At 43.0% G+C, this 27,976-nt stretch overlaps 1 protein-coding gene across 1 annotated transcript in view; it reads right to left on the bottom strand.

Moving 5' to 3' along the window:
• Nucleotides 1-10,010: 10,010 nt before the first annotated feature.
• The window catches only part of esyt2a (extended synaptotagmin-like protein 2a), a 148,792-nt gene continuing 130,826 nt past the window's right edge, over nt 10,011-27,976 (bottom strand). Inside the window, exons 15-23 of the mRNA XM_083653608.1 lie at nt 21,962-22,036; nt 17,709-17,795; nt 17,260-17,409; nt 16,095-16,519; nt 15,262-15,360; nt 14,887-15,018; nt 14,051-14,156; nt 12,854-12,903; nt 10,011-10,305 (exon numbers count right to left, since the gene is read on the bottom strand). Coding sequence (XP_083509734.1) covers nt 10,260-10,305; nt 12,854-12,903; nt 14,051-14,156; nt 14,887-15,018; nt 15,262-15,360; nt 16,095-16,519; nt 17,260-17,409; nt 17,709-17,795; nt 21,962-22,036 — 1,170 coding nt within the window. The 3' untranslated portion in view covers nt 10,011-10,259. The remainder of the gene's footprint in view (nt 10,306-12,853; nt 12,904-14,050; nt 14,157-14,886; nt 15,019-15,261; nt 15,361-16,094; nt 16,520-17,259; nt 17,410-17,708; nt 17,796-21,961; nt 22,037-27,976) is intronic.

The raw sequence follows: 27,976 nt of genomic DNA, 5'->3' as shown, positions 1-27,976 counted from the left end.
TCCATAGATAAGACGCACCGTTATTTAAGCCGCAGGGGCCAAAAAAGGCCAAAAAACGGGAAAAAAGCCGCGGCTTATAGTCCGGAATTTACGGTAGGTCACAGAAGAGGCATGAGCCACATGACTGAAGATGGATCAAATTAATATTTATCTTGCTCATTCTATGGCCGGCCGAGTTGTCATATATTGTCATGTCGTGGTGTCTTTGTGTCAGTTATAACAAAATTAATTCTCCCCCCCCTTTTTTGTATCGCTATTTTACATCGAAGTCAACAGCAAGTCAGTGCCTTGTGTTTTCCCCCTAAAAGGGGGCGGGACCATAATGCCCATCTGATGTATTGCTCACATAGACAGAGTGACATCCCCGATGACAAGAAATTGGCTCGAGCCAAAGAAACTCCCCAGAAATGTGCGCCCATGGCACCTCCTCTCCAGAGTCTCCACCCTAGAAAACATTTGCGTGCATAGCGGGTGGATTTATAGTTTTTCTAATCTGTGTGATTGACATGAGAGATGATCAGAGGGGTGGAGTTTCTACCACCATGATTAGGACAGGGACTGAAGTATGGGTAGAGTTCGTCAAAGAAGGTGCAGCCAGTAAAGGAGTAGATAAGAGCTGCAGTATCTACATCATAGAAGGAGGCCAGACCCTCCTCATAATCCACAAACACCCCCACCTTCTCAGGCTTGGTCTCCAGAGAGAGGACGGCAAGAGGGCCAGCAGAAGCTCTGTACTCACTTCCCTTCCTCAGAGATACGGTCCAGAAGCCATCCTCGGGGCTCACCGTGATTTTTCTCTTCCTGTTGGTCGACCCACTGACCGCCCCTAAACTCCATTCAGTCTTCCCTTTAACCTGAACCTCGTAGTAAAACCTTCCTGAAGAGAAGCTCTGCTCTCCTAAGACACAGGGATAAGCAGAAAATCTCTCCGGGTTGTCTGGGAGATTCTTCTTGAAATCATCATGATGTACTTGTTTCCCATCATCAGACAGGATGAGCTTGCCGTGGGCTGTATCAGGATCCAGAGTCACCTCCACTGCATACTGCTGGACCCTCTTCAGCTCAGCCTCAGCATTCACCTCTTTCCCGAGAGTCTCCTCCAGCTGAGCCACAGCTCTCTGCAGGTTCTCCTCCAGCTGAGCCACAGCTCTCCTCACAGTCCCATCATATAAGGGGCAATTGACACTGACCTCTGTCCAGTCCTTGGTGGGTGGAGGAGTGTTCAGGGATGGGAAGCTCTGGATCAGGTGGAGGTAGTCTTCAGTGCACGAGAGCTGCTCCACCTCAGCGCTTCTCTTCATCAGCTCAGAGAGCTCCTGTTCCAGCTCTTTGATGAAGCCTTCAGCCTGTTTCTCTGTTTTTTTCTGCTTCCCTTCGACAATTTCAATGAGCTCAGCCTGGCCTCTCTGCACAGACTGCATCAGAGCAGTGAAGACCCGCACGCTGTCTGTTATCTCTCTGTCTGCATCTTCCTTGCTGAGTTCTACCGACTGTTTGATCTCCTGAATCTTCAGTCGTCTCTCCTGGATCATCTTCCCCAGCTCAGCTATCTTTTCTTCGTATGCTTCTGTCAGAGGGACAAAACAATGTGATTTGTGGTCTGACTCGGTGCAGAACTGACAAACACCAATCTGCTCCGTCTTGCAGAACAGCTCCAGTGGTCTGTCATGCTTCTTACACAACCTGCCTTCCGGGTTCTCCACAGGATCCATCAGCTTGTGTCTTTTCATGCCTGTCATTGTCTCATGAAGCTCCAGGTGAGTCTCACAGTAGGAGACCAGACACACCAGGCAGGACTTCTGGGCCTTCCGTTTTGTCCCAGTGCAGACGTCACAGGGAACTTCTGCTTGGGCCCATGGTTGGTCTGGGCAGCTGCTGGCTTTCATCTGAGCTGACTTTCTGAACTGAGCAGGCATCTCAGATATGGGAGTATTTACATGTAGTTCAGGTCTTGTGTCAAACACCTCTTGACATGTGGGACACTGGCAGTGGACACTAACATCCCAGTGCTGAGTGATGCAGTTCTTGCAGAAGTTGTGGCCACATGGTGTGGAGACTGGATCAGTAAACACATCCTGACAGATGGAGCACAGAAACTGCTCTTCAGATAGGAAACTCCTGGCAGCAGACATGTCTACACAATGAGGACAAAAGCGAAAGTGTGAAATAATCAAAGTTAGATTATTGCAATAATCAAAAATCAGTTTGAGTAAGTCATTAGATTACACTTGATTTGAGTAAGTAGTTAGATTACAGTTAAGTAGTTAGTTACACTTGGTTGAAAATGTAATTTGACAAGTAGGCCTAGTGCAAAAGAGAGGGAAACGGCCCATCTGGATCCAGCTCAATGATGTGTCACTGCTCTCTGTTCTGAAGCTTATCTAGCAGGTTTCAGGAGCAGAGCCACACCTCAACCAGCAGCGTTGGCGGTAACTCATGACAAAAGATAACATTTAGAAATGTCGACGGTTACACCGACTTCAAGACGGTTGAAATTATTTGTCGAGATGGTTCCGGGGCGGCGATGTCATTGTGCTACTGCTGTTATTTTGGTGAAAGTAATGCAAAAGTGGTGTAAAAGTAACGAGTTACTCTACACAGACAGTAATATTGTAAAGTAACGTATTACTTTCAAATGAAAGTAACTAGTAATATGTAGTATATTACATTTTGAAAGTAACTTGCCCAACACTGTCAACCACGCCTCTCACAGATATGCCTCCCAGGTGTGCCTAATATTTCACGGGGAAATTCTATAGAAAACACTATAGCTGGTCATATTGCCATTATATCACCAGAAGCACAAATAAATAAATACATAAATAAATATAAATATATATATATATGTATTTTGTATATATATGTAATTGTGTCTGTTATTGAATTAGGCTACCACAAAGTGAACAAGGATACATGTTTAGGTTTGTTTATTATGCTAGGCTACTTAATTTATTAGGGCTAGGTCTACTGTAGATATTGTCATTATTTAAAGAGAGAGAGAGAGGAGGAACAGAGCGATCCCCTAGGCCAGTGACTCTCAACCTTCTTCATATCAAGGACCCCTAATTTTGTCCACATCAGGGCAATGGACCCCATATGATGAGATTTTGTCTCTCGAACCCAAATCTGAGAATCATTTCTAGATATGATTTTGTTCAGGAATGAGTCCGGAAGTATACTTCCAGGTTTGTGAGAGGAAAAGTCTATGGGATTCAACATGGGGGTTTCGCTTAAATGCAAATAAGGTCTGTGGTTAACAAAAGTTTATAGGAACGCAAATTTGGGTTCAGCATGATAATCTTCACAAACGTGAACAACTTTTATGACTTTTGGAAGGTAAATGCATTTTTTAAACATGATTTTTAGAAAACGCTTCAAAATTCATAAAAGTTATTCACGTTTGTGAAGATTATCATGCTGAACTGACATACGTGTGCCCATAAACTTAACCCACAGACCATATTTATCCATTCTAAAACCCCATATACTTTTCCACTGATGAACCAAATGGCCTACAAAAATATGTCTTATTGTAGGTCGAGATAACAGAGACACTGATCAAAAGTCTACTTTCTCTAATCGTGGTAACTTCCTGTAAATTAAATAATAGAATTATAACAACAATTCATACATTTTCTGGGGACCCCCTAGACCCGACCCCCCCACACACGCACGCACACACGCACGCACGCACGAGCACGAGCACGAACACACACACACACACACACACACACACACACACACACACACACACACACACACACACACACACACACACAGAAACGTTCCTGGCTGATGGTGTGGTCCTTGCTAGTGAATACATACTAAACTGTCTGCTGTACTCACCTGTGTTGAGAGATGAGCTTTATTTTCCGTTGGAGAGAAAGTCGGGAGCCGTCTCGCCTGCAGCAGTGTTGTTCTCTTCTTCTGTCTGATACCACACTTCACTTCCTGAATGTCTTCTTCTTCTTCTTCTTCTGTTTGGTTTTACGGCGGTTGGCATCCAAAATGTTGCATTACCGCCTCCTTCTGGACTAATACATCCACTGTTCCCCTATTCCATTACAGTCTTTTTAACAGTCCAGTTCCTCTCAAAAAACTGACCACTATTTTCTTCCCCTCCGCTACTCCCACACATCCCATTATACCCTTCACACTGGCCTCTAATGTCCCAGTCTCTGCAGTCCAGTCATCATGATCACCCTCTCTGCTTCATATCTCCTGCATGAGATCAGTACACGCTCCACCGTCTCCTTTACTTGACACTGACTACAATGCCCAGTTGGGTGCTTCCCTATTAATCTAAGTGTTCCATTTAAGTTGCTGTGCCCAATTCTCAATCTACTTATAACTCTCTGTTCAATCCTATTATTCCCACTATTCCCCACCACTCCCACCTTATTTTTTATACTATGCAGATGTCTCCCTTTTATTGCCCTATCCCACTGCTGTTGCCACTGATTAACTATTTCCCTCCATACTATGCTCTTCCCCTCTGATTTTGAAAGTTTGATGTCAATGTCCACCTGTTCTCTCCTGATCGCCTCCTTTGCTGCCCTGTCTGCTTTCTCATTACCTGCGATTCCTACATGAGCTGGCACCCACATGAACTTAATAGTTTCCCCCTGCCTAACTAACCTTGAATTAACAAACAACAGTTCATATACTAAATCCTGATGACTTTTCCCTGCTCCATTTTTAATACTTGCTAGCGCTGCCACTGAATCACTACAAATTATTACTTTATTTTCCACCCCTTCCTCCACCCACTCTAATGCTAACAAAATTGCCACTAACTCAACTGCATAAACACTTAAATAATCTGATGTTCTTTTACTGATCTCTACCCTCTTACTGGGAATCACCACCCCCGCCCCTGTTACCTGTGACTGTGGATCCTTAGACCCATCCGTGAAAACCTGTAAGTAGTTCCCATACCGACTGCTCATATGAGTATAGAATTCCTGCACTAGATCTACCTGTCTACTCCTGCTCTTTATTACCAAAATGCCCATGTCCACCCTCGCCTCCTTCAAAGTCCACACCGGTCTTTCCTGAATGTCATGTGACGTTCTCCCTCTTCTCTCGGTTTAATGGCATACCGCCACCTACTGGACAAGAGTGTTTGACAACATTTTATTTGACCCTATTTGCCGGCGTTTACTTTAAATCCAGGCTTAGGAAGTAACTGATTACATGTAATCGGGATACATAACGGTACCTGTAGTCCCTTAGAGTTACAAAAGAAAATATATAATAAAGATCAGTTAGGCTACAATTAGTAAAAAAACAAAAGAAAAAAAGATTACTGGCAGAATTACAATTTAAAATACATTTATTGTATATTCTACTTATTGTATATTCAATATACAATAACATGGCTATGCACTGTAAATATTTACTTCTTATTCTTATTCATAGTGCAGATAAATAAAACAAACAAACAAAAACACTGGAGAGAAAAAAACACTTTAAAAATACACCTGGCTCTTAAAAAGGACCAGTGCACCAAAAATATAAATTACTAGTCTAGAAACCAGATAATATCAGTAATCTGTAATCCGAAGATAGCAATTTCATTATTCTTTTTTTCCCTGACCCCCCCATTTTGTCCCAATTGTGTACTTTTTTTGCCCCTGCCGCTGCTCCACCCCCTCTGCCGATCTGGGAAGAACCATAGACTAGCACCATGCGTCCTCCGACATTATTGTTATTGTATTATTATTAATGAGAAACAGGCAACACTAGATAGATTGGCTGAAAGCCTGCTGTAACCAACACATAAGGTCTGAAATATTACACAGCTGTTTTGGGGGGAAATGTCCTCCTGAGGATCATGCCCCCGGACTCTAGTAGCCTAGTCATATGCAGGAAATGTGTTCAAAAGTAATTGCAAGTAATCAGTTACATTACTTTTATAGTGTTACTTGAATTACATTACTGATTAAAAACATTTAACAGGTAATTAGTAATTGTATTGGATTACATTTTTTCAAGTAACCCTCCCAACCCTGTTTAAATCCAACCCACCAACAAGAAAGTAAAGAGCCTTCCTGGCAGAGATGGGGACTTGGTAACTTGGACTCGAGTCAACTTGAGTCCCTGTTTTGATGACTTGCGACTTGACTTGGGACAAAAAAAGAAATTACTTGAAGTTGGACTTGGACCAAATGACTTCAGACTTACTTGACTTGGACCACAGTGTCAGTGATTTGGTTCCATGTCTGCTTCCTGGTGATTCCTCCCCCCTCCCCCTCTTTTCTTTGACTCCACAGTTCTCAAACTTAGTTCACAGTCACACACTCCCACACAAATAGAAAAAAAATTAACAAAAGCCAAAGTGAAGCAGCTTGCTCACCCAGCAAAAGCTCTTTATTGTTTGAAAAGACATTGAAGGAGACATTCCCAAACATGGAAACGGTAATAGCATCTTGTTGGTTCATACATGTACTGTAAATATCTGGGTGGTGTGAATTTTAAGGCACAAGATAAATTAAGAAGACAACGCGCCGCTCAGAGGACGTAGGCCTACTCCACCCCAGACAGTATTCAAATCACATGGCTTACACACACACAGAGGACGTAGGCCTACTCCACCCCACACACACAGTGTTCAAATCACATGGCTTACACATACTTCTCTGGTTGTTAAAAAATATAGGACAAGACAAAGGATGACAGTTGGGAAACAGATAAAAGAAAAACAGACATTAATTGCAGAACGACAGTCTACATGATATACCTGATATAAAATACTTTCTTGATACTTGATGTGATAACTAAACCACAGCCCTACTAAGGCAGAGAGGCAAAACAACTACTTTTTTGTTTGTAGGTCAAAGACTGGCGTTTAGAATGTATGTCAACAAGAACTTAAATGCTGCAGTTGGAGTTGGAAGTTTGCATCTACTGTACTTAGGTTGAAGTCATTCAAACTCTTTTTTTAATCACTCCACAGATTTCATGCTTCAAAAAAACGATAGATTGGTAAGTCCTTTAGGAGATCTAATTTTTTTGTTTCAATGATGAAACAAAAATGAAACTGTTTGGCCATAATGAGCATCGTTAGGTTTGGAGGCCGAAGAACAGCATCCCAACCGTGAAGCACGGGGGTGCGGGCAGCATCATGTTGTGGGGGGTGCTCTGCTGCGGGAGGGGCTGGTGCACTTCACTGAGTAGATGGCATCAAATGACGTCACTGTTTGTGCCAGGGTTACAAGTACATTCATCTCTACGCACACACACACACACGGGCGGGCACCACACACACACACACACACCTTAACCCTTCCACAGGTACACCTCCAATTGACTCAAATTATGTCAATTAGCCTATCAGAAGCCTCTAAAGCCATGGCATCATTTCTGGAAAGTTCCAAGCCATTTAAAGCAGTCAACTTAGTGTATGCAAACTTCTGACCCACTGGAATTGTGATATACAGTCGTGAATTATTAGTGAAATAATCTGTCTGTAAACAATTGATGGAAAAATTACTTGTGTCATGCACAAAGTAGATGTCCTAACTGACTTGCCAGACTATAGTTTGTGTGCGTATGCGTGTGTGTTTTATACATGAAATCTATGGAGTGGTTAAAAAAAGTTTTCATTACTTAACCTAAATGTATGCAAACTTCTGACCTCAACTGTATTAAATGATACACTGTCCACTTCTGTACCAAGAAAAGGCAAAGAAAAAAAAGGGCATTTTTCTCATTTCCACTACTGGCATAGTTGCTGCTCTTTGGCTTTATAGGGCCGTATAGATAATGACTTATCTTATAAGATTAATTTTTATTTTTAATGATTCCGAGCACGTGTGGCAAAGTAGAAGCTATATGATGTGCATGCTGACAAGTGTATGTACACAAAACGCACTCTTAAAAAGGACGACACAAAACGCACTCTTAAACAGGAACGTGTCATTTTCAACACAGGCCCGTGTCTAGCTCAGGACCGCAGACATTGGTGTGTTTTAAAGACATCATGTTCATAACAGCAACTGTCCCAGACTGCATAGATGTGTTGAAACGGACACATGCTGGATAACAGTGTGGGAGTTAAGACTGACTTTCATCCAACAAACTGAATCTCTCAGAATGATCGGGACAGTTTCAACACTGTGGAAACGTTGAAAAGCCCTCCATCAACACTGCAAAAAATTTCACTTTTAACAAGTAATTTTTGGGGCGTCCGGGTCGCGTAGCGGTAAAATCCCTGCCTACCAACACGGGGGTTGCACGTTCACATCCTCGTGTTACCGCCGGCTTGGTCGGGCGTCCATACAGGCACAATTGGCTTGTGTCTGCGGCAGGGGAGCTGGATTGAGGGTTGTGTCCTGGTCGCTGCAATAGCGCCTCCTCTGGTCGGTCATCACACCTGTTCAGAGGGAAGGGAACTGGTGGGAATAGCGCGATCCTCCCCCATGCTACGTCCTACCGATGAGGCTCCTGCTGTCAGGTGAAAAGAAGCCGCTGGCTACAGCTCATGTGTCGGACGACGCATGGTGCTAGTTTAGGCTCTCCCCAGATCGGCTGAGGGTGGAGCAGCGACCGGAGCAGCAGGGGCAATAATTGGCATAGTACAATTGGGGAGAAAATGGGATAAAATTTCAAAAACAAAACAAAACAAAAAACAAGTAATTTTTAATTGCTGACATTGAATGTTAAATTTGAGTTTGGTTTTCAATAAATAGAGAACATCTGCAAAAAGGGTGATAATGAAATCATCTTTTTCAAGAAAATGTATTGAAACCAGTGACCAGTCCTCAACTGCCAATGCCCCCCAATGTATTTAAAAAATAATCTGATTTTTTTTTTATTTGAAGTGAAATTACCTGTTAAAACAGACATCTTTTTCAGGGCCAAATTAAACAAGGTTTAAATTGCAACTAAGCGTACAGATGAGCCCCGGCCCAAAAGATGTAAAAAAGAAAAGAAAACAAAAACAAAAAAGAGGAGAGATGTGCAAATATACATATTTGTTGTTTTTTAAACTCAGGCGATACTTTACAATGGCCATACTTCAGTATCTATGGTATCAATGTAATGGAAGTACTGTGAGTACTGTATGCCGTGTGTTAACAAAACTACTTGCCTGCTTAAATCAATACCATGATGTAAACCAAGCGTACACTATATTTATGTTACTGTTTTGTGCATCATATGTTTTCCAAACCTTTCTCAATATGTTCTCTGACCCATTGGGAACAGCTTTTTCCACAGCTTTTTTGTTTTTACTTAAACAATATTCCTTAAAATGTTTCATACCTCATTTTGTATTAAAATAAGATTATCTTATCATTAATTTAGATAGTTTACAATTTCGACATATTTTAACTTAATTGTTTATGAAGACAAATCCACTGACAGACGATATTGAATCATGGCCCAGATCTCCTCAGGAAGTGGACACGCTGCAGTAAGGCCGGATGGGATCAAAGCAGCAAACCCCCGCGGGCGCCAACAGGAAGTACTGGTCTCTTTGGTGCCGCGTGTTCCTGCAAGCGCTCGCTGCCCACGTTTCTCTTTAAAAAATAAAAAATACAAATACAAATAATCACTTTGGCCGAGCAAAAGAACACGCCTCTCTTACTTCTAGAATATAGCGTCTCTTTTGGTTCCAGCGTTATTGTACATATTTACAAGTTGTACATGGTCGCTCTCCAGGGAAACCGGGCCGTAACAGCAACAGCAAAAAAATAAGACTTGTTTTCCTCTACATTTCTCCTACAAATATGGAATATAGACTTAAAACTTCAGTATATTATTGTGTCATAAGTTGTGCCAAAGTCTTAGACAAAAGAAAAGTGAAGATGCTTTAAAAAAAATTACTATAAAGAGCAGTCTTCTGACGGACTAAAGATCTAAAAAAAAAAAGACAATTGATATAAAACTCTTGGATGCCTAAGACTTTTGCACAGTAAGGTATGTATATATATAGTATTCTATGTGTTACATACATGTACAGTGGAATCCCTTTAAGTCTATCACCCTGTATCATTTCTTAAAGGGGACGATTGCGTTGCGACTGATGTGATTAAATGAATATCAAGAGCTATTTTTTTTTTTTTTTTCTTTACAAATAATGAAAATAACACAAAACATCTTGATTCTACCTATCATACTTCATTAGGTGGAACTGTATATAGGAATGGCTGCCGGTACACTCTCTTCAGGTGGAGGGGCGAAAGGAATTTGGCGATTATGCTGATGGTGAGGATGATGATGATGATGATGAAGAAGAAGACTGTCTTCGTGGTCTATAGCTGGTGAGGCTTCGTCAGGCCGTCTTCACTCAGCTCATACCTGCAGGAAGAGGAGGAGCCATAGTGTTTCATTTCACATTACATTCAAGCCAAACGACTTCCCACAATGCTGATTGAGGCAATAGACCCTTTTCACGGGGCCCATTTTGTGTCGGAAAGGCAGGGTAAACACAGGTGCAAGCAAAACACTAATGCAGGTTTCCAAATTCCATTGCACCTGTGTTTACCCTGCCTTTTCGACACAAAATGCCCCCCGTGTGAAGGGTCTATCAGCAGCACCTAACTAACTCTGTATTCCACAGTAGAGCAGAGTTTTCAATCTGCTGTCTGTGGAGACATTGAGCATGCTCACCAGAGATTTCCGCTAGCTCTTTGCTAACTTGAATGTGGATCAAATAATTCAATCGCGCGGCTCGTCTAGACTTTCCAAATGTTGTCGGACTGAATGTATCAAATTGTGTTAGTGAAACAAATCATTTCACGGGTGATGTGCGACGCTCACAACTGTTTTATCCACTGTTTTACAGCCAAAACAGTAGCGACTGAGTAGACTACGGCGGCATGCTGCATCCACATGCTGCTCGGATGGTCGTATAGACTGAATCACCATGACGTCACGTTAACAACAAAAGTCACTTCTGGGTAGACACACCTGCCGATTGATTTGAATTGTGGAGATGGTTACAAAAACTAATCTAAACGCAGCTATGTGTGATTGAAAAAAATGTTTTTCCCCCCAAATTCACCCCTTCCACATATTAATGCAATGTGGTCTCCAACCTGCACCATGCTCTTTAAAGATATATACCCAGTTAAACACGGTGGTCCGACCTATCTGATGTTTGGTTGTGCTTATTTTATGTACTGTGTTGATAAACCAAATCTAACCAACAGTGACGTCTCACCGCTGGTCGGACTAGCTGCTAGTTTAGAGTGACCCCAAGCTGTAATTGTTTTTATTCTGTGGCCCAACAGGTAAATTAAACTAACATTAGTGAAAGTGTTGTTAATTAACGAGATATGAAAGTATCAAACATGTGTTTTAGACTTAACCATTTTCTCTTTATCTCAGTTGTTCCCCGCCCCATTAAATTGTATGTATGTGATGCAGTCGTTGTCTACCCGGAAGTTATTGTAAACAACATTGTGATTTGGTCTATTTCGCAGAGTTGGGAAATCGCTCTTCAGACATCGGTTCATGAGCTCTTAAGTCGTAATGTGGAAACAACATGGATGGACGCTACAAAGAAGATGTGTTGTATTTGTTTGCTCAGACCGTTTAAACAACACGTTGAAGCTGTTTCCATGAGGACGGAGAGTAAACGGTCGGGAAGCAATTTTTATGACACCACATGAATGGTGGCAGAAAGGGGAGACAGAAGTTCCTCAAACAAAAGCTACGCACTAGCGCTTTAAGCCCTCTTTACATAATAGAGAGCCAAAGTGAACGTCACTTCCTGCTTCAGCACTGTACCAGAGATTTTCATCCGCCATTTATTTTCCCATAGACATTTCGTCAAATGCTTATAAGAATAGTTTTACTTGGTCAAACCAGACGGTTCAGATATATTTAGAAACAGGAGAGACCGCATAACATTTCACTCAGACCAAAACGTTAAAAAAAATGCGGTTTTAAAGAAAATATTTTTTCAATGTTGTTTTTTAAAGTTTTGGTCAGAGTGAAATGTTCTATGGTCTCTCCTGATTCTAACTATAGCTGAAGTGTTTGGTTTGACCAAGTAAAACTTTTTATAAGCATTTTACGAAATGTCTAAATGTCTAAAATAAATGGCGGATGAAAATCTCTGGTACAGCGCTGAAGCAGGAAGTGACGTTCACTTTGGCTCTCTATTCTATAGAGTACCGAAGGAATGAGTCCTGGATGTTAGCACTTTCCCTTCTTACGTGTAAAAGTCAATGGGATTTTTGTTTTGGGGATTTTTGCTTTAGGGATTTTGGTGAAATGCTTGAAATAAGGTCTGTGTTTAACAGAAGTTTTTGAAACCGCAAACTTTGTGCTCAGCAAGATAATCTTCACAAATGAGGAGCGCTTTTATGATTGTGGAAGCATAAATGCGTTTCTTTAAGGCGATTTTCTGAAAACGCTTCAAATGTCATAAAAGTGGTCCTCATTTGTCAAGATTACCTTGCTGAACACAAACTTTGCTTTCGTTAACCACAGACCGTATTAATCAAAATTCACATGCAAAAATCCCATTGCCTTTTACATGTAAGAACCAGGAAGTGCGGGGACTTCTGGGTAAGCCTACACAATTACATCATCCCTGCAGTACTCTATGTCATAAAGTATATTAAAAGAGCTGTCTTTCTTGTCTTTGTAAAGCGACAGTCTTCCATCCTGAGCTGTTCTGGTGTGATCAGATGTGTGTGTGTGTGTGTGTGTGTGTGTGTGTGTGTGTGTGTGTGTGTGTGTGTGTGCAATCAGATGAGTGTGTGTGTGTGTGTGTGCATGTGAGCGTGTCACGTGTGTGTGTGTGTGTGTGTGTGTGTGTGTGTGTGTGTGTGCGATCAGATGAGTTTGGATGCTTGTTAGAGGTGCAGCAGGGCTGTGGGGGGGATGCACTGACCACTGTGTCCAGCCCTTGGCGATGTCTTCGTAGGTCAGATCTACCAGCACCTGGTGGGAGAGAGCAAACAATGGGACAGTCACTTTCTAAATATACTGACAGAAAATGTTGCTAATTTAACCTAATTTAACTTGATTTACTTCCATATGACTTCAGTAACACTTTACAATAAGGGTACATTATCTAAGGGTTAGTTCATGCTTATTAACTAACTAACCCTAATCAACAGTAAACTCATGTGTCTAGTAATCATTTTGGTGTTCGTGTTAACTACTGTAAGGTGTTGTGATTGAGTTGAGGCATGAAGTCACTGAGGTTAAGGATAGAGCAAGCTTATGGTCAGGGCTGTTAATGAAGGATTCGTTAATGTTTATTATAGGAGCACTCAGCCAATTTTAAACCAACTTTGTATTATATCTCAATAACTGTCAAACTAAATTAATGACTGCAAAACTGTTCACAGTTTTCTGATATACTACTGATTTTGCAATGATACAAAGATCGGCTGAGTGCTGCTTTAAGCATTAACTAATGTACCCTTATAGAGCACCACAGGAATGAGACCGGAAGATATACTTCCGGGTTCGTAAGACGAAAAGTGAATGGGTTTTAGAATGGGGATTTCACTTAAATGCATAAAATAAGGTCTGACTCTGGGGTTAACAAAAGTTTATGGGAATGCGAATTTGGGTTCAGCGGGATAATCTTCACAAATGTGAATAACTTTTATGACTTTTGGAAAGTAAATGCATTTTTTAAACACGTTTTTTAGAAAACGCTTCAAAAGGCATAAAAGTGATTCACGTTTGTGAAGATTATCCTGCTGAACCCAAATTTGCGTTCCCATAAACTTTTGTTAACCACAGACCTTATTTTATGCATTTAAGCGAAATCCCCATTCTAAAACCCCATAGACTTTTTCCCTGACAAACCAAAATGGCGGCGATTTCTGGTTAAGCCTACAAAAATACGTCATCCCTGCGGTACTCTCTTGTATAAGTGGTATCATGACTTCATATGAAATCTTCACAAAGAAAGGAATTAAAACCTTGATAAAAGAGACTCATTAATACACAATGTCGTTAGTTTCATGCAAACAAGTTACATTTTGTAAATTTATTGAAACCAGCGAAATGAAGTTGACAAGAAGATGAGGAAATGGGGAGGAAGAGGTGTTAAGAAACTAAATTTGGGCACCTTTCCCAGCAGGCCTTTGTGTTTGGAGAGCAGCCCTCCTCCGTTTTTCACCGCCACATCCAGAGTCCTCCTGTGGAGCTCCACGATGGAAACACTGAACTCAAATCTGAGCAGAGAGGGAGAGGATGCAACCAAGTCTTTAACGAGCTCAACGTCTTCATTAAACTCTCTCATTTCTTTACCTAGCACTTTTCTGTGATAAATAATAAATTATGCTGCTGAAAATGATACAAATGGTACAATGGTAACAGTTTGGTCTCAAATGTGGAAATCTTGACCAGAATTCTTCACACACCACCCCCAAAGTCATATATATTGGTTAAAAGCTGAAAAAAGTGTTTTGGGGGTAAGTTACACTTTAATGTAAAAGACTGTCATATTTTGGGATACTCTTGGTCCCTGTTGGATAACATTGTGCGTGGGTAAGGTACATTTTTATTGTGATTGATAACGTGTATATAGCTAGAAACCATTCCAACCGATGCGTGCAGTTGACTGAGGACTTTCTATGGTGAGACTCAACCTGAAGAATGAAGGCGGAGTCTCGCGTTGAGGCTACTGTACAGTATCAGTCATCAGTTCTCAGTCATCTTAAGAGTAGAAATGTACTCGGCTGATTTGCAGGCTTTGTTGGCAAGAACTGCGGACCTCCAATATGCCCACTAGTGGGTGCTACATCACCTGCAAGTCTGGGCTTTGACCCTTGACCCCCTGACTGCTGCTTGCTTGTAATGCTGGTGATTGACTGTAGGAAGTGAAGCTTTGTCCGGTTCTTCCCACAGTGGTCAAACAGGTTTCATAAGAACAGTCAAACTCAACGCGGTGCAGAGACTCACATCTGGTCGTAAACAGGGTTGAGGGTTTTCTTGTGCGTGTGAGTTTTCCTCCGGCCGGACCGCCGTTTGTCTGGGAGGAGATAGAGGCGGACGTACGGATCTGAGCCGTGGTCCGTGAACGCTATCAGGTTCCTGAGGAGGGACACAAAACAAGGTTACTCCAGGGGGGTGAGGACCACGAACAAGTCCATTATGTTGTCATGAATATATTAGAAATGGAAATGTATAACTGAAAAATATATGAATTACATAATGTACATAGTGCAATGCAATGTATGTGTGGTATTAAAATATGATTATTGTATTATTAAGTGTTAATGTATTGTAGTAAAAAAAAAACTATGAATGAAGTGTTTGATTGATTTTGGCTCCAACCTGCAGGCGTGAACCACAACAATGAGCTTGTTCCTCTGGGAGCTGTGTCTGACCGTCAGCTGGATCTCACCCAGAGGGAAGTGACTGGGGCCAGAACCACTGGAGAGAGAGAGAGAGAGAGAGAGAGAGAGAGAGAGAGAGAGAGAGAGAGAGGGGCGGGGGGGGGGGGGGGTTGATATGGGGTTCATGATTCAATACAGTGATACCAATGTAATAAATATAAGTTCAATGACAATAAAGTCTGACTGCAGAATTATGTTCATTTCTAAGCCACAACTCTTTATAGTGATGCCTTTTGGCTGTTAAAATGCACACCTGCCAACATTCGGCTGTGAAAAACGAGATTTTCCGGGGGGGTCGGCAAACGCACTGGCCACCCACCCCCCACCCCCCCCCACCCCCCACCCCCACTCAGATCCGTCAATCAGTGCTGCGATTCGTTGTTCTGTTGATTGCTCGTGCTGCCTTGTAAAAGGGAGACTTGTTGGGATTCATAGAAGCCATTCTCATTCAGATATCTTGAGGTGAGAGGTCAAGGAAGACCCGGAGCTATTTAGCCCCCTTCCCAACAAGCTAGCATGGCATGGATGGTACCAATGGATGCCTTGGGTCATCTAGGATCTATATGATTCTTCACTCCATCTTTAGATTAACGGGGGAAATCACCAATTGGGAGCACAGCAGGAGAAAGGGTTAAAAATAGGGAGGTTGGCAGGTATGAGAATGTAAACAATAATAATGTCAAATTGGATGGAGAGCTTGTGAAACTGTGATGGTCAAGGCGTCTCATTTGTGATGACTTGTAGGACATCTAACAGATGCACAGATCTTACTTCTGCAGCAGGCGCAGTCTTTGCTGCAGCTCCTGCGCGGCGTACGGGTTGGAGATGTCCGAGGCGATGCTGGGCGTGGGCTCCTTGGCGCCCCCCGGCCCTCCGGCCAGGTACTGCTGGGAGCCGGAGACGGCTAGGTTAGAGGAGCTCCTCCGGCCGTCTGACAGGGCCCCCCCCACTGCCCCTCCGCTCTGCCCCGTGTCCGGTCCTCCAGGGGGCCTGGCCGGCTCGTCCTGCCCGGGCCGGGGCAGCGGGTCCTGGGCGGACGCCGGGGCGGTACGGGGGGTGTCGGAGGCCGCGGCCCGCGGAGGCCGGGGAGAGGCGGAGGCGCGCAGCGGGGTGGGGCTGGAGGTGCTGGCTTTACGCACCTGCACCGAGGAGGGGGCGGGGTCTGATGAGGAGGCGGACTTGTCCAGGCACAACACCTGGAGGTGAGACGAGAAGCAGAGGAAATGACTGGCTGATGGTTTTATTCTAGATCCTTTTGGTGTGAGTTGCTGGGTTTTGGAGATAGAGATGTCTGCCTTCTCTTGAACACAACGGAACTGGATGGCAGTCGGCTTGTGGTAGTCAAAGTGCCAAAAATGTACATTTTAAAAACAACTGCTCACTAGCAACTAGCGAGTGTAGACCGGTCAAAAGAAAAGTGTTCCTTTCCTACATGAAACTGCTCACAGCAAGATCTGAGGATTATCTTGAGTACCGGGTCATGATTTCTGGAAAGAGACGTTGCCGTTGAGTTTTTCAAATGCATTTTCTCTACAGGCAATAGCTCCAAAACCTGGCAACTCACCCCAAAACGATGTACAGTAGATGGATCTACAGTAGATGGATCTACAGTAGATGGAAGGATCTACAGTAGATGGAAGGCATCTGGATGATAGTCTTGTTTGTTTACAGCAAATATAGACCCTTTTCACCGAATTGTGTGAGGCTGTGGTTTAAGAGCCGTTGCTTACTTTGAAACCTATCTTATTTCCTGTCAGCTGTTGTATTAGCAAACACTGCAACAGGAAGTAAGCTAGGGGTTCAAGTTAAAAGCGTCTATACTAATATAATAATATATGTATATAATATATATATAATGATATACTAATATCCTGAAATGAAGTGAGCATGTGGTGACAAGCAGAAAAGCTAAAAGGTGTGCAGGCCGGCTTGGTACCCGGAGAGCCATCTTCATCTTGAGGGTGCAGCTGGGTCCAGAGTTCTTGAGGGGGAAGCGCTGGTTGAGTGTCATGTCCTCGGCCTCCAGCAGGCGGCTCAGAGGCAGCGTCAACGTGCCCAAAGAGCAGTCGTGCTTCTCGTCCTTCACCTAAACACACGGGGGACAAAACCCCGAGGTGAGATGACTGAAGGGGCAGCGAGCAATTAGCCTGGTTCAAACCACCCGGATCCGGGAACTCATTCTGTTTGCTTCTGCGGTTCCGGCTGGACTCCGAGCTGTGCAGTGATTTCAGTGGGTCGGAGTACTTGCGTTGACAGACTCGCAGAACGAAACAGAATGTGAGTTCACGGATCCGGATGGTTTGAAGCAGGCTATTGATCAACCAGAGATACAGTCATGAAATCAAGGAAATATTAGTTTTCTTGTTCATAGAGAAGCCATCATACCTCAATCTCCAGTTCTTGGCTCTTGGGGTTGTGGATGAGGAAGGTGAAGGCTTCCTCCCACACCGGCTCGTTGGTCTTGTATCTGGTCTGGAGGAGAGACGCGACAGGGAGACGTCAGGAAGAGCGACAGGACAGGGAGACATCAGGGGCCGGTTGCACCAACTGGTCTTAAGCTAAGTTGGTCGTACCTTTACGACCTAACAGCTACGCCGGTTGCACCAAGACGGCTTAAGCCTTCTTTTCACTATGCCCAGGCGTAACTCTCTTACGACTGGTCAGGAGGAGGCGTAGAGCCTGCCTGTCTCCGCGGAGACCTTTTTGAGTCCTTACCGTCATCGTCGTAACACAGCCAGTTCTCCGTCTTTGAAAGCACGATGTTAGATTATAACTAACTAGTTGTGTGGCTTAGCCTTCCCAAATGTTGCCGTTAATTTTTTAGAATTTAATACATAGAATTTGGAACGTTACATTCAATTTCATTCAGACTGTCTGTCTGGCTCAATCGCCGCCATTTTTCCCCCGGAGCGAGGGAGGGTGGGAGGAGTGTAGTGTAGTGATGCACATACAGTAGTGGCTGATAGAGCGTAGTGGCACAGTGCGCTCCAAGCAGCTCGCGAGGCACATTTTTGCAAAATCATCCAATCAGGGTGCATTCCCTGGCAATTCACATGGACGCGCATTGCTACGACCAGCATAGTTAAGACCAGACGTAAGCCGTGTTGGTGCAACAGGTGTAAATCCACTCTAAAGACGGGTCTTAACTAAGACCGACGTAGGAGTTACGACCAGGCATAGTTAAGACCAGTTGGTGCAACCGGCCCCAGGAGGAGAGATGCGACAGGGAGACATCAGGAGGAGAGACACCACAGGAAGACATCAGGAGGAGAGACAGCACAGAAAGACATCAGGGGGAGAGACACCACAGAAAGACATCAGGAGGAGAGACACCACAGGGAGACATGAGGAGGAGAGACACCACAGAAAGACATCAGGAGGAGAGACACCACAGAAAGACATCAGGGGGAGAGACACCACAGAAAGACATGAGGAGGAGAGACACCACAGAAAGACACCAGGAGGAGAGACACCACAGGGAGACATCAGGAGGAGAGACACCGTAGGGAGACATGAGGAGGAGAGACACCACAGAAAGACATCAGGAGGAGAGACACCACAGAAAGACATCAGGGGGAGAGACACCACAGGGAGATGTCAGGAGGAGAGACGCGACAGGGAGACGTCAAAGGGAAGACTAGCCGCAGCTGTTTTTAGGCTAGAACAGCTTGTTGAACACTGGTCCTGCCAAACACCTGCCAAAATGGCTAGAAGAACTGAGAGACAATCAACCACAGCAAAAGCCAGCACTCATTTGTGACTTTCATGTCAAGTGGCCACACTGGCTATTGGGTTAAAAATTGCACACACAATTTCTTGTTATTTTCAGGATAGGAAATAAAAATACATTTGTATTTTCAGGATAGTGGTTGGTTTCCTGCCAGATAGGCTGAACAGACATTTGAAACATTACATAGTCCTGAAAGGGCTGAGTAGGTGCCATGAAAAGCACTAAAGACACATTCTGGAAACTTAAACATGTTCTTCATTCCTGAACAGTGTTGGAGGTAATGCGTTACTGTAATCACATTACATTTGTCGGTAACGAGTAGTGTAACGCACTACTTTCCTAAATCCAGACATCACATTAAAGTTACTAATCAAACACTTAAGTCGTTACTTGTGTCACATCAGTTCTTAAATTTTCAGCAGGATCGGCTTTGAATCTGCAGGATTAGAAAACATCCAACGTGCTTTCCTGCATTCGATTGCGCAACACAACAGCTGACTGGAAATACACGTCTTTTTGGTGCTAGCTCGATCCAGACATTACCAATAGACAACAGATAAATCGAGAGCCTACACTAGAATGGATCGGCTGGAGTGACGGGGAGGAGTGACGATCTGTTGAGGTTTAGGCATGAGCAGAGCCGTATAATAGAAGAGTTCCGACATCTCCATTCACTCCAATGGACCAGTTTTTTTCCAGGAAGTAGAAAGTGGAACTCTTGAGTAAAAAAAGCAGCACTGTCGAGTTGCAGCAAAATAGACAGTTTGTGTTGTACTTTGAAAGGGTTTTTCATCCCTTGAATCAAATTGTACATTATCAGCTTTATTGTAGCATGCAAAAGTAGCGCGAGACCCATTCCTGGCTGTTCATTGGCTAATGAGTCTCGCATTTTGGTCCGCCGCTGATGCCACTCTCTTACTAGAGGACACTAGGCATGAGGAGTGACGATTCATGGGGTCGTCCCTCCAGCCGATCCATTCTATCAGTTGAGGCAGTCAGAAAATGGCAGCGCACGGTCTTTTGACGAGTGGGTTATGCACATACCGTAAATTCCGGACTATAAGGCGCACCGGTCTATAAGCCGCACCTTCAAAGGTGACTATTTTTTTCTTATATAAGCCGCACCGGTCTATAAGCCGCGGGTGTTTTGATGTTTAATTACCATATGTAAGGCTTCGTGCACAGAGGGGATTGTCGGGAAAGAGATGGCTGTTTGGGGAAGCTCCCATTTATTAACATTTCAACAAAACAAAAGTCAGGTCACTAATCCCCAGACAAAATCACACATTGTGAGATGCTTAAAAATCACCCTCGGCGGGAGCTGCTGTGCAGCCAAGAACACAAGTGAAATTCGTTCTCTCGTGACCTGTGGTTCTCAACGTGATGGACGATTCACCTTTCTTGTTAACAGTCCTAGTGAGAGGCAGGTCGAACGTCAAAGGCACTTCATCCATATTTATGATCTGCTCCGGTCCGATGGAATATTCCTTGATCTTTCTTTGTGTGAATTCGCCGAAGTTTGTAATTTTCTCCTGGTAGTCGGGAGGGAGTTGCTGACACACAGTCGTCCGCGCCCTGACGGACAGTCCCTTTCGTCTCGGGTTTGTGCATGATCCTTTGCTGCTGCTGCTGTTGTTGTTCCTGTCTCGCTACTGTCTCAGACATGGCTTTCAGGCTCAATCGCCGCCATCGTCGTAACACAGCCAGTTCTCCATCTTTTGAAGCATGATGTTAGATTACAACGAGCTAGTTGTGTGGCTTAGCCTTCCAAAATGTTGCTGTTAGTTTTTTAGAATGTAATACATAGAATTGGGAATGTTACATTCAATTTCATTCAGACTGTCTTTCAGGCTCAATCGCTGCCTTTTTCCCCCCGGAGCGAGGGAGGAGGGAGGGAGGGTGTTTTACCGTAGTGGCTGAGAGAGAGTAGTGGCACAGTGCTCCAATCAGGTCGCGAGGCACATTTTTTGCAACATCATCCAATCAGGGTCTCGCTCTCATAATGTCTGTCTTGCTCTCGTTCTGCCTCATACCAACATCCATAGATTTTGGAGGTTCCCGAGTGGCCGTTTGCTGGAAAAATCCATAGATAAGCCGCACCGTTATATAAGCCGCAGGGGGCAAAAAAGGCCAAAAAACGGGAAAAAAGCCGCGGCTTATAGTCCGGAATTTACGGTACTTTGAATTTGTTGTATGAAAGGACAGGAATGTGACGATAAAGCACCTGGAAAGCCAACATGCTAACAACACAAAGCTAGCAGCTAAAGACCCAGGGACCCGGCTGAGTCGACCTGAGCAGCAGGTAACGTGAAAAGCAGAGATAAACAGGCTTGTTGCATTGTCAGAGGAAATGTTGCAAGTGTACAGTATGCTATTTTCATGGAGGTTCCTCAGAGTTAAAGTTGTAAGTGATTTACGCTATTTTCTGGACAGTTATGCAGTACAGAACACTGTATGCTTTTATTTTGAAGGCAGGCAAAGGAAGTGTTGTGTTGTGTTGATGGTGGAGCGCCTGACACTGTATGTTGGACCCGGGGAGATTAATAAATCCTGGCGTCTCATGTGATGTCTCCATTTTATTATTTTGTAATCCTACTGTCAAAGTTCGCCGTCTTTCAGAAACAAAGATCTTGTATATGTCCGCTGTATATATTATTAAGATAGGGATTTGTGCTGATAGAGTATGTGGGCATATGTAGTGTAAGGTGTAATGAGTAAAGTAAAGTAAAGTAAGGGATTACTTTTTTAAAGTAATGTGTAATATATTACTTTTTTGAGTAATGACCCCCAACATTGTTCCTGAACAGCTAACGTTTTAGAGATTTGAGGATTTCATCCACAAGCAGACAAATACAATAGTGAATGGGTGACTTAGAGGTGGGGTGGGTGGATTGGGCTCTGGTCTTACCTTACTCTCGAAAGACTTGTGTCCCACAGTGAACTGGACCAAAGGACTGGGGTCGCTGCTCACCTTCTTACCAGACTGTACGAGAAGGAGAAGCAGAGATTTAACAAACAGGACAGACTGACAGCTGCAGAAGCCTCAGGAGACAGACTAACGTTTCTGACATCTGGCAGCTTCACTCCAAAGTAAAATCTGTTACAAACTATTTCAAAGAAGTGTCTACTACTCTGACAAAATTAATTTCCTCGTCAGTAGCTATCTTGAGCTTTATTTACCTTTATTTACTTCATATTGCTGTTTCAGAGGATGTCAAATAAAATCTAAATCTAATCTAAAACGAACATGTGGTTTTTTAGACTGAACTCCTTCATAGGTCTGTAATTCTTACTGCAGTAGAGATTAAGCCCTAATGCGGTTTTGGCATCTTTTTCAGGGAATTGCAACCATAAGTACAATCATACAATTAAGTAATTAAGTAAGACACATTCTGTAAAGCATACCAAATTAGCCACTGTAAGAGCTTATCATAACAACACCATATCTCCTTTACAGTTTCATTATGATGTTGTATACTGTATTATAAACGTATACTGTAACTAGAATATAGAGCAATCAAAATTCTGATTTCGATGTTCCATATTTTTGAAATGTGGGTGTTTTTGTGCATGCAAAATGCACAAAATGCAAAATGTGTCACGTTTGAGGGGAAATGATTAAGGGGGAAAGGGCTTTGAGGGAAAGACCTCCTGCCAATCAAATCTCCACAGCCCCGACCATATCATATCATACCATATCATATCATCTAATATCATATCATATATCAGACTTGAAGAAAGGATCAATTATAAGATTAAGAATTGAGAGTTTCAATTGACCTCAGACAACAATGTTGTTATTTACAACACACTGTTAGAGACGGTGGATAGTTTTAGTCGACAAACACAATTAGTAGAGTTAATGATTTCCACAACAGCAGTCAGTAATTGGAATCGACCTGGGAGCCATTTTGAATTCCTGCAGCAGCAACAGCATCTAACTCAACTTCTAATCAGTTTAGACTCAATCTGCAGTTCATCTGAGCAGTTCCATCCCAAAATTAGATACCAGCGATAGAATCATTCCTGATTTCGAAATCAAATGCATTTTGAACTTAAAATTAACGACGTTAAAGCCTTTGGCTACATTGTTGAAGGTGGAATCATCTATATCCTTCTGTGAGATGAATCAGAAGTAACAACTAAAAATTGAAACACTTTATTTTTGAAAAACTCTTCATTTGTAGCCTGTGTTTTGGATTGATTGAGATATAAATTTTGACTACATTTTACAGTCTTTCATGGTGAACTCTCATAAGCCATGTTGATTTTTATCTCGCCTGCTCAATGTGAAAAGATGGAACTTACTTTCACATCTTCCTTGAACTCTCTGTGTGGATGCAATTTCTCGCTATGTGGATGACTTTTTGCAGACGATTTTTTTGGGGGGGATGGGGCCGACAGCGGGAAAAAAATAAAACAGGGACGGTGCCATTTGAAACAAATTAATACTAAATTACCTTTAAGATTTAGCATTTTGTAATGCAGTATGCTGTTTATTGTTACAGCGTGTGTGAGTGTGTGTGTGTTGCTTAGGGCTGGGTATCGTTAAAAAAAAGTACAATAGCATTACTATTAACTCATTGAGTTAGTGCCAGAGTTTCAGAGCGTTTTCAGTGATTTCTCGAGGCCCACAGAATATTGTGTGATATTACTATGTAAACACCGAACACGCACAAAGAACGATGAGACTCTCTTCTATCATCTGCAAAAAAAGTTTATTGATACCATTTTCCGTTCTTTAGTTATGAGCCGGAGAAGATAGGTTGTTTTGAGCAAAAAGACACGTTTCAATTTAGAATCTGAGATATTCAGCCTTTTGTGAAAGGAAGCATTTCAAGCACATCATTGACTCTGAAGCTAATATTTTCTGATGTAATGACACCTCAAAAATAATTTCCTTCAATAAAAGAGTGAAAACAAAGGAATTTTGTTTGGCCAAATAATATTTTTTAGCTGCAACCAGCAGCGCTGGCCCCTGCGTGCGCAGACCCTACACCTTCTTGCTGGTCTTGATTTACTGCTGGTGGGCATCAGATAGCCTATTCTAGCTTGTTTGCCTGTCTCTGTGCATCGAGCCTGCTGCTGCCTGGGTCTGTGTTTACTGTCAATGGTTGTATGCTGTAGTGCCCTGCATGCCCCACCCCCCTCCTCCTCCTCCTCCGAGCGTGGGAGTGTCTCTGGGGCTCTGCTGCGTTTGCTCTGCGTTTGCTCTGCACTGAAAAGTGCGCTGCATCCCCCCGCTTTTTCACAGCGTGTCGCCGGCTCCCAGCGCTTCCAGCTGAGAATAATGTAACTTTTCAGAAAGAGGCTGGTGGCGGCAACTAAATCATATGGAGGGGCTATCGCAGCGGACACGGATGGGGCTCAATTGTGGCAGCAGATGACTGCTGTTCACAGGCACAGCTAACGTTATGCTTCATGCATATCGATGCGATTTCCGTTTCCCCATTACTTCTTCTCTCTTTTTTCCTCGCCTTCCTCTAATCTGGAGAGCACTGTCGCCACCTAATGGGTCCCTAAAATAGCTTTTACACATTCAACATCCACCATACTTTCACAGGAGATGGATCTGGCTTTGATGCACGTCCCACCGTCAAAAAACGCAATTGACGAACATACTCGTCCTTGGCACTCAATGAGTTAAAGTGATACTGATACCAATATTTCATTCGATACATTTTTGTGTAGTATAGAGAGCCAAAGTGAAACGTCACTTCCTGCTTCAGCACTGTACCAGAGATTTTCATGCGCCATTTACTTTCCCAACGTTCAAACCAAACGTTTCAGATATATTTAGAAACAGGAGATTTTTTCGATGTGGTTTTTTTTAATGTTTTGGTCTCTCCTGATTCGAAATATAGCTGAACCGTTTGGTTTGACCAAGTAAAACTTTTTTTTATAAGCATTTAATGAAATGTCTATGGGAAAATAAATAGCGGAAGAAAATCTCTGGTACAGTGCTGAAGCAGGAAGTGACGTTCACTTTGCCTCTGTATAGCCATCATTTTGAACGTTTTGGTGGCATCTTGGCACACTGAACTGCCAACGCTCGACTTCACCATCACAGCCTGCATGGGTTGTGGCTGCCGCAGTCGGCCAATCACGTTGCATAAAATCTAACAATTGGCTGCAAGGAATAGAAACCATACAAATAGTAATGTTTTTCTAGATCTGTGTACAAAAGCATGGAATGCAGGTATCGTTTGACTGGAGAAGTTTCAATACTACAAAGTACTGGGTTATTTCGGTCGATACGTGGCTTAAAGGTATCGGATAGCGATACCCAGCCCTCGTGATGCTACTGTGTTACTGCATCCCTCCTGTATCTACGGGTGTTTCTCGTTACCATGGTTACCTTGAGCGACTTTCTGACTGAGGCCTTCTTCAGCCCCTGCTGGTTGAACTCTAACGGATTGTGCTTTGATTTTCCCCCAGGGACAAGGCAGGAGAGAGCAAACACACACACACACACACACACACACACAAACAAACATACATGCACGCCGCGCACACGCACACAGACACACACAGCAGCAGGTTATTAAGGAGAGGAGGAGCATGCAGGGAGGAAGAGGAGATGACCACACCACACGAGACAAAAACACAACACGGACGATCACATGGTTAATGTCAATCCCCAATTAAACCTGGACACAAGAACACCACAACGTTATGAAAGGGACAGTTCACCCCCAAATCTAAAAGACATATTTTTCCCTCTCACCTGTAGTGCTATTTATCCATCTAATGTAGATTGTTTTGGTGTGAGTTGCCGGGTTTTGGAGACATCGGCCATAACTATTTTCTTTTAGTAGTAGTTTGGTTGGAAAATAGTTCCTGCATGAAACTGCTCACTTCTGGTAGCATTAGCTGCTGCTAGCTAGCTGCGTGTAGTTCGCTCCAAGGAAAATAGTCCCTGCATAAACTGCTCACGACAAGGTCTGTGGATTATCTTGAGTAACCTAGCCGGGTCATGATTTCTGGAAAGAGACATTGCTGTTGATTTTTTTTTGTTGTTGCACTTTGCAGTTCCACTGTACTCAACAGATGGCAGACATCTTCACGGCTGACATCTCCAAAACTCGTCAACTCACACCAAAATGATCGAGATGGATAAATAACACTACTGGTAAGAGGAAACATGTATTATTGATTTTGGGGTGAAATGTCCCTTTAAGACAGTCTGATGAGAATCAAGAGAATCCAGATCAGAGGGAAGAATCAATCAATTCTGATCAAGGAGATGCTGAGATGAATTTATGAATGAGGAGCTGTGGTGTTAATTGAATGAGGAGTTGTGGTGTTAATTGAATGAGGAGCTGTGGTGATAATTGATGTTAATTGGGGGACATGGCTTTCAGGCGTTTAGCTGAAAAACACTTGCAATCCAGATGGATGAACATCACACTCAGAGGATGAATAATTCAGTGTTACAGATATCAAGAATAAGCTGCACAGCAAGCCAAGGCATTTCATTAACCATAAAGTCAACTGGCCATAGAACATAAAACTTCTTGACTGGATGTGATGTTGGTGCAGGGGATTTGATACAATGCATGCTAACAGAAGGCTGGGTCATAATAGCATCCCTCTATCTGAACATTATTCTTCACATCAACAGAACGCTATAAATATGTGTGTATCGGACCTGAACCACAACAGTTTCCATTCTTTTCCAGAATTTTTTTCCAAATTCCCCAAAATTTCAAGATGTGGAAATGATCAAATACATTTTTTATATTTTTTCCACACCTGCGTAGGAACCAGATGATAATCTGATAATCGAGTTTTTCCAAATTTGCTAATGTCTGAAGTATACTAATGTTACCTAAGGAGAGGGAACCGTGTGCTGCTCCGTGGTGGCAGAGCTAGTAAGTAAGTAAATCAGTATTATACAGCACTGAGGTTCCAAAGTGCTTTATACCAAAGAGACATCAAAAGGGCAACACAGGGTGCTCAGCACAGAGCTCTTTTGGACAGATCATGGGAGATATTCTAGTGTTTTTCCACCTTCTAGCCCATTTACTGCTCTGCTCACACAGGCCATTTCTTAACCCATTGATACCTGATGCAGCATTTGTGTGTGTATCCCTTTAAGACGCGTTAAAGGGATACACACACAAATGAGGGATATACACGCAAATGCTGCATCAGGTATCAATGGGTTAAAGCACAACATACTCTTTTAGATTTCACATCATGGAATGACATCACTGGTCCACAACTTAACACAAATCAACTCTGACATTACTGTCAAACTAAATGAATGTCAAAATGGAATGAATGCAAAACAGTTTACAGTTTTTGGATCTGTGTGAGATCACGTGCAAAAGAAATCAGATGTGTTTTACAGTGAAGTTGTCTCTTCTGAATGTGACAGGTAACCAGTGCAGAGAGGCTGCACAGGAGATGAGAGCCTGGGTGAAGGAGCAGGGAAACCCTGAACACAGTGGCAGGCGGACGGAGGGAGAGGAACCAACAGTCAAAATGCATTCCTCCCTCCATTTCCTCCTTAAAGGAATTAGCCATATCTGGGTCCAACAGTGTTTAGGATGCTTGTTTTATCCTTCTTAGGGGACCAGATGGGTGGAGTTTGCCACATCCTGACCATTCAAATTATGTCATGTGAGGCGTTAACAAAAGAAGAGTACACTAAAGTGCTTTTCCTGTGATTGTCTCAACTTTCCGTTAAGTATGTTGCCTTAAGTGGCAAAACTCCTGAACATAATGAACATAAAACAAACAGAGAAAATAATTTCAAATATTATTTGGCCGACAGCTGGTTTCCTCCGCTGGTGGCGCTGGCCGAGGGCAAACTCAATATTGTTATAATCTTTTCTTGGGAGACATTTTGTACCATCAATATTGAGAATTAGCTCTGTCGAGACTTTTTCTAATTGGAAACCAGTACTTTCTTTTT

The sequence above is a fragment of the Poromitra crassiceps genome, assembly GCF_964638095.1.
Source record: "Poromitra crassiceps genome assembly, chromosome: 17".
Lineage (NCBI taxonomy): Eukaryota > Metazoa > Chordata > Actinopteri > Beryciformes > Melamphaidae > Poromitra > Poromitra crassiceps.
This window is presented reverse-complemented; position numbering and strand designations above follow the sequence as displayed.